Source organism: Spodoptera frugiperda, chromosome 19, assembly GCF_023101765.2.
Source record: "Spodoptera frugiperda isolate SF20-4 chromosome 19, AGI-APGP_CSIRO_Sfru_2.0, whole genome shotgun sequence".
NCBI classification, from domain to species: Eukaryota; Metazoa; Arthropoda; class Insecta; order Lepidoptera; family Noctuidae; genus Spodoptera; species Spodoptera frugiperda.
In genome coordinates this window covers 6,752,413-6,766,564 of record NC_064230.1, presented here as the reverse complement: position 1 = coordinate 6,766,564, position 14,152 = coordinate 6,752,413, and the positions used below count along the sequence as shown (strand labels likewise).

General features: G+C 41.9%; 1 protein-coding gene across 1 annotated transcript in view; it reads left to right on the top strand.

Moving 5' to 3' along the window:
* LOC118280857 (BTB/POZ domain-containing protein 7) overlaps positions 1 to 14,152 on the top strand; it is a 53,911-nt gene that overhangs the window by 23,776 nt on the left and 15,983 nt on the right. The window contains 7 exon segments of the mRNA XM_050700674.1: positions 865 to 950; positions 1,915 to 2,040; positions 3,347 to 3,528; positions 3,531 to 3,667; positions 4,576 to 4,698; positions 5,162 to 5,254; positions 5,765 to 5,959. Of these exon segments, the coding sequence (XP_050556631.1) occupies positions 865 to 950; positions 1,915 to 2,040; positions 3,347 to 3,528; positions 3,531 to 3,667; positions 4,576 to 4,698; positions 5,162 to 5,254; positions 5,765 to 5,959 (942 nt within the window).

Sequence of the window (14,152 nt, the reverse complement as noted above, 5' to 3'; positions counted from 1 at the left end):
TAGGTCGGTACGACCATTGGAAGATATAGATAATTTTTTTGTTTTAGTTCCTTAGGGGTATGAATTTACACCTTCAATATTTTTAAAACCGACTCACACTTGGCCATTTTCAGATTTTTTCCTTTACCTTGACCTAAAGACCTACCTCCATGCCAAATTTCAAGTCAATACGACCATTGGAAGTGGTCTAGGTTTTTGATGAGTGAGTGAGTGAGTGAGTCAGTCAGTCAGTGAGTGTATAGTAAAAATAGCGATTTTCTGACGTCAATATCTCAAGACCCACAATAGGTACATTAATGAAATTTTGTATTTTAGATACAGTAAGTAGATCTCGATAGATACTAGAAATTTCATATGCGTAGATAAAATAGATTTTGAGTTATAGGTGGGTCGAACTTGGCCCGAAATGGTTCGTGTAATATAACCCACGGCCGGTGTGTCGGTTTTTTGCTCGAACTTGGCGGACACACTGCCGTGTGTCTAGATACAAAGAATAGGGTATTATCCTACTAGTCAAATTCAATACTTTTATTGAAATGTTACTTTTCTATGAATTATGTATGACATTGCAAATTATTTATTTATTTATTTATTTATTTGAATAGAACGGTACAAACCAATAACACTATTCAATACCTTACCTTATTATGACGTCATAATTTTTTTGCGTCAAATAGCATACTTATTACGCAAAAAATAGTAAGAAAAATTAAATAAATAAGTTTATCGTCAAATGAATGAATGAAAGTACGATTATTTTGGGATATTTTATTATATTAAAATATCAAAATAATTTATTTTTGACCTAGGAAACTACCCAATTGTTTGTTAATGTATAAATGACTATACTATATTGTACTCCAGGCGTGGTCGGGCGTGACCCGCAGCGGCACGCGGCCCGTGACGGCCGCCATGTTGGACGACGCGTTCCAGCTCTACGAGATCGCCAGGTACATATATACATACATACATACAACTGTAGTGATATACTACTCAATATTAAGTTAATTCCTACTTAAATATCGTGCTTTAGGGAACAGTCAGTAAAAGTGTTTAAACTGACATAGTCACTAACACTATTATTAGAACTTATGACGGGTTATTTACCATGTTTTTCATTATTTACGAACCAGAAAGCGGGTAGACCGATTTGTCTGCTCGTAAACATCCGCACGCATTTACTCTTCGTGATCATGGCGCCTGCAACAGTGCCAAAATATCGGAAACTCACCAAAGTGAATAAACATGGTAAATATCCCGTTGTAAGTTTCAATTCTAACAGCGAGTAAAGTTCCCTAAGTAAAGCGGTATCCTCCGACCAGGCGGTGATCGTGTCTGGCAGCTTTCTGCCCAACTGTAGTTCGTTCCGGAGCTGTGGACTACCTAGCGGGTTACCGGGACTCCTACCCGAAAAGCGGGAGTAGGAACGGGGTAAATTTTAGTCAGTAAGAGTCTGACACTCCCTCTCGCCTCGCCTAAGGCGGGAGAAGACATTGGATAACTTTTCCCCTTAAAAAAAAACTTGTTCGTTGTAAGTCACCTGAGAGATGACGGGGTCACCTGATGGTAAGCAATCACTGCCTAGTGACACCCGCTACACCAGAGGAGTTACTGCTGGATAAGATGGGATTCATTAGCTACTCTGTTTCTACTCTACTTACTACTTCCTTCAGAAGAAGAGTCATCGACAATTTTTTTTTCAAGGGGGTATAATCATTCAATTACTTCATCCCGCCTTAGGCTTAAGCGGGAGAGAGTGTCAGACTCTTACTGACTAAAAACCACCGCGTTCCTACTCTTTCTTTTCAAACTGAAGCCCCAGTAAATCCACTCGGTAGTCCGCAGCTCCGGATCAGTCATCGACCCCACTGAACTCATCTGTGGTGGTGTAATGTACCTGCCCCCTTCCCCCAGGTTCCTGGAGATGCCGATCGTGGTGCAGGGCTGCGAGGACGCCATCGTGGAGGCGCTGACCCCCGACTGCCTGCCGCACGTGCTGCGCTGGGCCGCGCAGCCCCACGCCAGCCACTGGGTGCACAGGTACACTATACTACTGTATACTACTGTTGGTCGTAGCGTCATGTTTTATAGCCTACTAGCAAACCCAGCGAACTCCGTTTCGCCACCAATGTAAATTTTTTTCCTGAATTTTCTTTGCTATAAACCTCACGGAGCCCGAGACCTTTCCAACGAATGCAAAACCGTGGAAATCGGTTCGTGCGTTCTGGAGTTATAGCGTCAGGAAGGAAAACCTGACTTATTTTTATATTATAGATAACCTTCCTCGATAAATGCACTATCTAATATAAAAATATTGAAGATGTGGTACGTCGTAGCATTCTCGTAGCAAATAGCTACGGCGTAGCAATACGGATACTTACTGCTCGCCTCCTGTTGGTCCTAGCGTCATGTTTTATAGCCTAGTCTTCCTAGATACATGGACTATCTAACACAAGAAATAATACGGTAGTTCACTACTAGTCAAATTCAATACTTTTATCGAAATGTCAAAAACTATACTTTTCTATGAATTTTGGAGGAGATATAGGGACTTATGACGTCATATATTTTTTTTTGCGTCAAATAGCATACTTACTTCTCTAAAATAACAAAAAGAAAAAAAAAATAAGTATATCGTCACATTAATGAATGAAAGTACGGTTATTTTGGGATATTTTATTATATTGTAATGTCAAAATAATTTATTTTTGACCTAGGAAACTACCATATTTCCTAGAGATATGCTACGCTGTAGCACTCTCGTAGCAAATAGCTACGGCGTAGCAACACCCAATTTATTACGTCGAAGACTTGACGTAGTTTCATATTTAGTAGCGAAATACTACGCCGTAGGTTAAAGGTAAGCGTCCATAAGCCGGCTTCGTACGCATTCCGTATGACGTAATCAGTACGCATCGCATGTAGGCATTGCCGATGATGCGGTCCGCACGATGCGGATCAGTGGACGCAGTTGTATGAGTTTCTATACAAGGCAAACTAGAATCTGTTGCGTGCGGTGCGTACGATGCGTGCTTAAGGGTACAGTTGGTCTTTTCACCCATAAACCATTTTTACTAAAAGTTACATAGCATGACGTGGCGTCTCAAGTAATCTAAACTTACTCATTACTTTGTTGTTAGATGTCACTTATAGTCTGATAAAGTCTTTAAATGCCACTTAGTTTAGTTTAGGGGGCTTCTTTAAAATGTAGAAGGGATTGTCACTTATACATTGATGAAGTTGTTAAAATAAGTTGCCACTTAGTTTCGGGGGTCTTAAGATTTATAAGGGATTGTCTTGAAAATATTTTTGTTTTCTAATATAACTTGTATAATCACGTTTCCAGACAAGCGATGCGCTACCTGCGCGACGAGTTCCCCACAATAATGTCCGCGGGTAGCTGCGGTCGCATCCCGGGCAGCGCCTTAAGCGAGGCGCTGGCGTCCCCCTTCCTGCAGGCCAGCGAGGCGCAGGCACTGCGCGCCGTGCTGCGCTGGGCCGCGGCCGCCCGCGCCCCCGCGCCCCCGCCGCCTGGCCGCGCGCCCCCTCCCACACGCGCCGCGCCCGCAGGGACGCGGGGGACGCCGCCCTCAGGGACGCACTGGCTCCGTTAGCCCCCCTACTGAGGCTGGAACATCTACCACCGGACCATGATCTATTGCAGCAGGTTTGTATTATAATTTTGTATACAGTGTCGTAATGTGCACCTCTGCCTACCCCTTTAGGGTTAAAAGGCATGACGTTGTATTCAAATTTTGATTTTTTGGTTTAGGCCAGCAGTGGACATAGATCTGTGGTTTAAGAGCAATATTTAGTCCACGCTCTGTAGACAAAAGTCCGCTGTTGGTAACATTCTCCAATTGTTCGTCGCATTGTGTTTTATAGTCTACTAGCTACTTCCGCGCGGTTTCACCCGCTCTGCTCGGCTCCTATTGGTCGTAGCGTGATGTTTTATAGCCTATAGCCTTCCTCGACAAATGCAGTATCCAACACAAAAATTATTATTCAAATCGGACCAGTAGTTCCGGAGATTAGCGCGTCCAAACAAACAAACAAACTCTTTAGCTTTATAATATTAGTATAGATTACAGTAAGTGCCGTAATGTGCACCTCTGCCTACCCCTTCAGGGATAAAAGGCGTGACGTTGTATTCAAATTTTGTTTTTTTGAGTTCAGTCCAGCATTGGACGTAGATCTGTGGTTTAAGAGCTTTGTGTGTAGTGACAAAATATGTAGTTTGTCCACGCTCTGTAGATTTTAGTCCACTATGGGTAACATTGTCCAATTATTCGTCGCGTGTGTTTTATAGTTTATTTTACTGTTCGACATATTTTAACTATGATAAAATTTGACTTAAAAAGTAAATAATCGTTTGATTTTTATTTAAGTCCAATATTGGACATGTATCTCTAGACTAAGAACTTTGTGAAACGCGAAAAATAATGTAGCCCACACGTAGCAACCTTTTGCCCACGATTAGTAACGTTTCCCAACTTTCACTAATACATGTTGTATAACCAATTTGAAGTCTAGTCCAGCTCTGGCCATGTGGTATAAGTGTGTGGTCCCCCCCAGGTGGTGCGGCGGGGGATAGTGTCGGCGGTGGGGGGCGAGGGCGCGGGGGCGGCGGACGCGTGGCTGGCGCGCGGCTCGTACCGCCCGCCGCGCTGCTTCCTACCTTATCTGGATGAAATTAAGGTACGTTTTACGTTAACAGACTTACTTATATCGTGACGATATTCGATTCCTTACACTAGTAGTATGAGCCTCTAGCATGGCTTGAAACTAGTCGAGTTCCTCGTCAAACAGTTACGTGAGTAAGCCGATAACATATAATTATTTCTCAGTAGTAGCACGGAGTCTGGAATTGTGTCCAGTATATGGCAATAGGCTCACCTCCTATTACATGGGACTTACAACATAAATTGTGAAAAGTGTGTGTACATTGTATAGCGGCATTACGTGCCGTAATGTGCACCTCTGCCTACCCCTTCGGGGGGGACGTTAAAGACGTGACGTTATAAAAAAAAATGTTTCTATTATTTTTTTTTAACTAAAACGAATGATATACTATTTGTGTTGTCACTGAATATACATTTTTCTGTTAGGATTTATAGTTAATATTATATATTTTGATGTAATTATGTTGTCCTCCCCCCAGGCGCTACTGGAGGACCAGGCGGTGCCGGAGGCGGAGCTGGCGCGCGCGCGCCGCGAGCGGTACCTGCATCGGATACCCGACACACTGTATATGGTGAGCGGGGGGATTTATATGGGGGGACGGAGGGGGAGGGGGTTTGGAGAGGTCTATGATAGTCTTTTACATTAGTTGTAATAGGTAAAAGTTATTAGTTAAACTGTTTGAATGTGAATCATTTATTTAGCGAGTTTGTTTTTAGGTTGATAGACTGAAAAGTTTAATAACCTCATTAACGCATGCTTGGCGATACGTGACACGCCCATGGATACCTGCAATATCACGGGATTAATAAGAATTAATTGATGATTTGTAAATTGATGAAGGTTTTTGCTCATACTTCTCTATACGAATTTACATTTTGTAACGAGCTTCTAACGTCCCTGACGGCCTACTATATTTTTCTTTAACATTTCCAAATGTACTAGTAACTAGTGTATAGTTTAGTTCAAATAAATGCTTTAGACTGCATTTTTAATGGGGAGAATAGATCGGCTATAGTAAGAAGCGACTCATTATATCATCGAAATTATTTTCGCATTTGACATTTATATGTGTATGTTCCAGGTGGCGGCGGCCCGCAACGGGGGCCGGTCCCCGCTGCCGGCGGGCGGCGCGGAGAGCACGGGCGCGGCGCGCGCGTGCGTGTCCCCGCGCGTGCTGGGCGGGCTGCGCGCGCGTGCCCGCCGCCTGCGCGCCACGCCCGCCGCCGCGCGCGCGCTCGCGCTGCACGCCGCAGACACCAACACCGTCTACCGACAGGTACGCACCACTTACCAATGGGGGGACTACCATCCCCCTCAATGCCACTTACCAATGGGGGGACTACCATACCCCTCAATGCCACTTACCAATGGGGGGCATGACTATCATACCCCTGCTAATACCACTTACCAATGTGGGACTACTATCCCCCTCAATGCCACTTACCAATGGGGGGACTACCATACCCCTCAATGCCGTAACCCCCATTTTTCAGATCGGAATTTATCTATTCTATAACATAAAAATGAACTCAAATCCCGAAAACATCTGAACTGATTTCGATAATTCTATTTTATTTAGTTTAGAAGATAGTTCGTATGTAAAAAAAAAATGCGTAAAAATTCAAGGCGAAACTAAAATCGTAGGGTGCTAATCATTTCTAATTATAAGTTTGAAATCGCCAACCTGCATTGAGCAAGCGTGGTGATTGATGCTCAAACCTTCTCCGTGTGAGAAGAGTCGTTTGGTCTGCAGTACATACTTATAGACATACTAGCTTCTACCAATGACTTTGCCCGCGGTCCCGTGACATAGAAAGTATTCTATGTGTTATTCCAGACCATAATCTACTCCTGTTCCAAATTTCATTCCAATCCCTTTAGCCGTTTTGACGTAATTGAGTAACAAACATACATACAAACTTTTGCATTTATAATATTAGTAAGGTGATGTGATAACAAATGGGGAATGAGATAGGTGAATATTGAAATAAAAATAGACATTACAGTCTTTAGATTTTTTATTTTATCTATTTATTATTTAATTATTACAAACTACAGTTGAGATCTAATTGGTAGTTTCCTAAGTCAAAAATAAATTATTTTAACATTTCAATATAATAAACTATCCCAAAATAATCGTACTTTCATTCATTAATTTTACGATATACTTATTTATTTAATTATTCTAGCTAATTTTAGAGAAATAAGTCTACTTTTTGACGTAAAAATCTGATGACGTCATAATATAGTATTTCATACAAAGTTCATAGAAAAGTATAGTTTTTGACATTTCGATAAAAGTATTGAATTTGACTAGTAGGAAACTACCGTATTACTTTACAATTAATCATATTTTAAAAACTAAATAAACACTCAAGCCATTAAAAATTTATTAAAATATCAGAAAGCTCCTCACAGAGAGGAGTGGAAGGAGGGTAGGGAAGCCTTTGCCCTGCTATGGGACGACCACGGCTAAAGTAGAATAAAATATCGATCCCTACAAAAAATCACGAAACATCACGAGGGGTAGGGGGGAGCTTTATAAAATATCACGTGTATTATTTTTTTCGCAAAACCTTAAAACGGGGTGTAGTGTGGGTTGTTCCACTTCCCCATAAAAGAATATACATCATTATAATTATGCATTTCTAAACTAAAACCGATTTAATTAAAATTTTTAGGTATTTGTATTCCGTACAAAATGTCAATCCGCTCATATTTTCTGTATTAAACAAAAATAAACGTGATGTTGGTTGGGGGTAGGGGGGTTAATCTAAAATCTCACCACATATCACCAAGGGCGGGGGGGGAGTTTATTGGGGGTAGGGGGGTTAATCTAAAATCTCACCACATATCACCAAGGGCGGGGGGAGTTGATTGGGGGTAGGGGGGAGCATTAATCATGCACCCATCCACTTGGACATACGATGCGATGCGCGAGGTCCCGGGTTCTAAGCTCGCAACTGCAGTGTACGAATTCAAACGCACACGACGGCAGCACATCGGCCATTCTAGTCCAGTCCGAGTAAGCAAGTAAGTAGAGGTCGATCGCCAGAAGGGGGGACCTTATGTCATTGTATACCTGTATCACACACTTCGCGCCGATCATACCCCCATCGATAAAATTCACCGCTTCTGCGGTCCACACCCCCCCTATCGGCCGTCTCGAGAATAACTTGCAGGAGTGAGCGAGAGAGGGGATGTGGCGCATCGGCGTCCCTTTACGTAAGTTAGCGAATGGATGCACCTCTATGTTGCCGTAGTCGATGTATTGTACGGTGCATTCGCTTTTCTCGGCGTTCACCTGTAAGGAAGGAAGAAATTTAGTTATTTTGCACCGGGCACCGATGCACGATAAGTGTGGGCTCGCCATGCTTCGGCACTGCTGTGTCGGCTTTCGCGGAGTGATACCACGGCCGAGCTATACACCGACGTGAAACAACCACAGCGTTATTTGTGTGTGTAAGAGCAGTGGAGACCTAATAATCCTTGTTCCCAATCCCCGATTCCCCAACAACCCTTAAATTCCTAACCCCCAAAAGGCCGGCAACGCACTTGTAACGCCTCTGGTGTTTCAAATGTCTATGGGCGGCGGCGATTGCTTACCATCAGGTGATACGTCTACCGGCGCGTTTCATAAAAAAAGGCAATTCTTCAACGAATTCGCGGTCCACCAACGTGACGTACTTTTTTTAGAATTATCATCAAACAAGTCTAAGAACACTCGCACATCTATACATAGTATAAAACAAAGTCGCCCATTTTGTCTGTAGTCCCTTCGTATGCATAAAACTTTAAAACTACGCAACGGATTTTGATGCGGTTTTCACTAATAGAAAGAGTATTTTCTCCGACAGGTTTTTATATATAATTGAAATACATTGAAACTATATTAGCTGAGTTATAGCGATTTATGTCCAAGAAGTCAGAAAAAAAATCTAATTGAAGATTGCATTTGTGCGTGCGCCGCTTATACCGTTGGATACAAGTAAGAACAATGTATAGCAAAAACATTGGTCTTTATTAGTTCTACAAAAAAGTCCGCGATGACATATATCCAGCTTTTTTATTTAAGTCACAAAAACTACTTTTCTGTATTAAAAAAACATTTAATTCGTTGGGTGATGTTTAACTGGTGATATAACCAATAATACATATATCCTTATCATAATAAGTAAGTTCATCATCACGAGCATTTAATTTAGATTATTTTTGCAGTTTACAGTGTGTTATTTAGACATATAGTTTAGGAGATATCACGGCCGGCCGCGGCGGCGGGGCAGCGTCTCTATAAATAATATTAAAAAGTAGGTACTACGACTTTGATCTATACATATAAGACAAAAAAATCTGTACATTACTTAAATATTTTTTCCAAAAACTGATAGGGGGGGCGATCAAAGAAGAGTCACAGAAAAGAAAAAACATTTTAATATTTTAAACGCGGTTAAGGGAAAGAGAAGTTATTGTGAATTGAAAATTAGTATCCAATATGTGTTGGTGCGTTGACTGTATTTGTCGAAGTAGCGGGATACACGCAAACGAAGTTGCGCGGGTCAGCTAGTAAGTCATATTTAATAAAAAAAAAAACTAAATTGAAATCACTGCTTGCGTTCGGGAGTTATGATGTCTCAGATAGACAGATACGTCAAACTTATAACACCCCTCTTTTTGCGTCGCGGGTTTAATACAAGATAGCAACGTGCCCAAGCCCAAAGGGTTGCCACCTCAGTATGAGCTGGGCACCGAGAGTACCCAGCACTGATTTGGGGCCATCCATAAATTACGTCACAAGTATTTAATAATTTTGATCCCCTCCCCCGTCCTTGACACAATTGGTCACATTTGTGAGACCTCCCCCTCCCTAGTGTGACGTCACATTTTATAAATTTTACATTTAGAATATTTTGAGTGTCTCGAAAATAGGGTATTCCAAGTTGGTAGTTTTAACAGTTAGATTATAATAATTGGAATGTGACGTCACGAAATTTAAGACTCCCTCCCGCCCCCTTTCAAGAAAAGCGAGTTTACGTTCGTGTTTCATAAAAAATAAAAGTCACACTTCATCGCCCCCCCCCTTTAACGTGTGCCCCCCTTTTCAGTAGTATACAGTACCTCTAGTATCCTTGACCGGTAGTACGTCTCCTTGTCTGGGTCGTACGCGACGCACGGCTCGTCCGGCGCCCAGTGCGCGCTGGGCTGTACGCGCACGTACCGCAAGTACCGCTCGTAGTGCCGCGCCAGCGAGTCCTTGAGGTCGTCCAGTGTATACTCGTGTCGATACTCGTGCACGTAGATTACGCCGTTCTTGTCTACGTAGCTGTGGAAAAACAGTATTTTTTTTTTTTTTTTTTTGTATGACCTCACCCCCTTAATCCCCTAAGGGGTATGAGGTGCACATTGTGGCACGTAATAGTCAAAGTCAAAGTCAAAATTATTTATTTCAAATAGACCAGGAAGACACTTTTGAACGTCAAAGCAAATATAATAATATTAATAACGTCAGTCTGTCGGTCAGTCCTCTAGTGAAGCTATTTGCTCGTTCCAAAGTGTAGATTCCTATGGAGACCCCCTTAATCCCCTAAGGGGTATGAGGTGCACATTATGGCACATAATACCAGTGTGCACCCACATTTAAGTTGTTGTAAGTTATTAATTAGCTCTATTCTACCAATAAGGGGAGCGTACACGTATTACGTAACGCAATTTAGGGGGAGGGGTGTCGTAAAACGTTACGATGCGGTACAAGGGAGGAAGGGGGACCTTAATTAAAACACGTTACGTAACAAATAAAAAAAATGTTAAAATAAGCTAAAATGGGAGAATGAAAGACGCACATAATTGTAGAAACGAGAGCGCTCTCTGATTGGTTGGTTTATTCGAGCCGGCCAATCAGAGCGCCGCATGCGCTCTCGCTTCAATTACTTTAAAGGCGAAGCAAACTCGTACTAATGGTACTGGAATGGGGTGGAATTATAATAGGGATGATGACTGGGTCAAAAATAAATTATTACAACTTTTTAATACAATAAAATATTAAAAAATAATCACACTCTCATTCATAAATTTGATGAACTACTTAATTTTCGATTTTTTCTAGCTGAATTTAAATAAGAAATAAGTCTGCTATTTGACGTCAAAAATCTGATGACGTCATAATAGAGTATTTCATACAAAGTTCATAGAAAATATAGTTTTTGACGTTTCGAAAAAAGTATTGAATTTGACTAGTAGGAAGCATGCCTATTTTAAATGTAATTTATTGGACACTGGATACTTACGTGCTGCAAGCGTAGAACTTCTTGAACTGAGGGGGTGAGGGGGGCAGCCAGCCGTGGATGGGGTAGCCATCAGCGTCGGTCCCTCCCCCCACCAGGGGCGGCATCTCCTCATACACTAACTCCTCCTCTCCTGCGTCGTCCTGGATGCAAACGACATATAACTTCATTAAAACATATTTATAAATGGCCACGAAGACCTTTTTTATGAGACATGCCGGTAATCGAGCAGACGTATTACCTGATGGTAAGCAATCGCCGCCGCCCATGGACACTTGAAACACCAGAGGCTTTACAAGTGCGTTACCGGCTTTTTGGGAGTCAGGAATTTAAAGGTTGTTGTTCGGGAATGGGGATGGGGAAGATTGGTAAGGGGGAATTGGGCCTCCGGTAACCTCACTCACACAACGAAACACAACGCAAGCGTTGTTTCACGTCGGTTTTCTGTGAGGCAGTGGTATCACTCCGGTCGAGCCGGCCCATTCGTGCCGAAACATGGCTCTCCCACACTTAAAAACCTTCAAATCCCCCTCTCCCCTTCCCCTTTACCCCACGTTTGCGTGCTTTTCCACCAGAGATGTGCTATGCTACGTTGCTGTGGATGCGTTTGGTTTCCACCAATTATATTCATTGGTACACATAGCTTAGCACTGGTGGAAACGGACTCAGATAAGCTATGTTTTTATATAGAAAGATGCATGCTATGGATGGCTTCCCTACTATCGATACATCGCATATTCGAGCTGCGCATCTTCCTCGCACAGCTACATAGCTTAGTATCAGTGGAAACGGTCACATAGTTACACAGCTTAGCTATTACATCTTCGTAGCATAGCTACATAGCACATCTCTGGTGGGAAGCACCCAAACATCACACAAACAGTTTCTCCTTGCGGGAATCGAACTCGCTTCACTTTGCGCGGCAGTCGTCAAGTCTATAAGTGTCCACTGCTGACCAAAGGCCTCTTCTCACACGGAGAAGGTTTGAGCATTAATCACCACGCTTGCTCAATGCGGGTTGGAGATTTCAAACTTATAATTAGAAATTATAAGTTCGAGTATCCTCACAATGTTTGCACTTGTAACCCCGGCACTTTGGGGTTTGAGGAGATTGTAGAGATATGTGTGTTAACACTTAACAAGTGTGGGCTCGCCATGCTTCGGATCTAATGGGCCGGCTCGACCGGAGTGATACCACGACCTCACCGAAAACTGACGTGTAACAACGCTTGCATTGCCCCCTTTCCCCCTTCCCAATCTTCCCAATCCCCGATTCCCCAACAACCCTTAAATTCTTAACCCACAAAAGGCCGGCAACGCACTAGTAACGCCTCTGGTGTTTCAAGTGTCCATGTGCGGCGACGATTGCTTACCATCAGGTGATCCGTCTGTTCGTTTACCGGCTTATACCATATAAAACAAGTAGCACTATGTACTTACATCGTCCTCGTCAATTTCCCAAACCGTGAACTGGTCCTCGATCTCTTCCTCCTCCTCGCGCGGGTCGTTGTGCAGTATGTCCGTGTGCATGTCTGTAATCATAACACGTGTTATATTCAAATTAGCTACTTCTGCGCGGCTCCTAGTGATCGTAGCGTGATGTTTTATAGCCTATAACCTTCCTCGATAAATGCACTATCCAACACAAAAATTAAAAATCTATACTAATATTATAAAGCTGAAGAGTTTGTTTGTTTGATTGTTTGTTTGTTTGTTTGTTTGTTTGAACGCGCTAATCTCAGGAACTACGGGTCCGATTTGAATAATTCTTTTTGTGTTGGATAGCGCATTTATCGAGGAAGGTTATAGGCTATAAAACATCACGCTACGATTAATAGGAACTGTGCAGAGCGGGTGAAACCGCGCGGAAGTAGCTAGTATTAAAATAAAATATCTCGACTTGGCTCACGAGGTTGTCGACATGTGGGATGTGGATTCGGCTATCGTTGTGCCGATAGTCGTGTCGGCCAACGGATTAATACCCAACAGCCTCGACAACCACCTTAGGAGGCTGGGGTTGGGCGGATGGATCAAGGGCCTGATGCAGAAGGCAGTACTCCTCGAAACGGCACGTATTGTGAGGAGGTTTCTGTCTCTGGAGCCCTAACCCTCGGTAATTTTAAATAAATGTGTGTAAACACGTGTTATAATAAAATTAGCTACTTCGTAGCGGTTTTATCCGCTCTACTCGGCTCCTATTAATCGTAGCGTGATGTTTTATATCCTATAACCTTCCTCGATAAATGCACTATCCAACACAAAAATAATTATTCAAATCGAACCAGTAGTTCCGGAGATTAGCGCGTTCAAACAAACTTTTCAACTTTATATGTAGGGAGGCCTCTCCTTCTCGGGTTTGACTCGATGAAAATGGGTACCGCGTTCCGCGACCCGCAGGAGAAACGTCATAAATTATGATTGTATATATACATTTATAATTTTGGTACAATCTGCAAATACATTAGTTAATTATGTACTAATAACTATATTTGGTTGTCTATTTATTTTATACACAAAAATGTAATCATTGATCATTAGTTACTGATAATGGCACAGTTTCAATTAAATTATCATTAGATATATATTATTACAATGTATGTGGTTTTAAATCTAGAAAAATGACAGCACTAGTACTGACTGCGGCAGTCAGAGACATTTAATGATTACTTAAACTATTCCTTAGTAACGATGTTGTTACATGTCAAATATATATCATGCATCGTGTGTATTTGTGAATCACTTTATACAGAGTAGAGTCAATGTTTATTTAACTTGTTTATGTTCTCAAATTGAGTTAACTGGTCCGGGGTACGAAATGTCTTCACTATTGTAATGTTCAAACACAACACTACCTCCCATTAAAGCCGCGGCAGATACTTTTAGAACATTTCATACAATCGCAAAATGTGTGGTTTTTAATCTAGAAAAATGACAGTTAGCACTAGTACTTACTGCTGTACTCAGAGAATTTAATGATTACTTAAACACACTTTATATACAGGCTATATAACATCACGCTACGATATATAAGCGACGAGCAGCGAGCGATAATAATATTTAATATTAATCACTACATAGTATAAAACAAAGTCGCTTTCTCTGTCCCTATGTCCCTTTGTACGCTTAAATCTTTAAAACTACACAACGGATTTTGATGCGGTTTTTTTAATAGATAGAGTGATTCAAGAGGA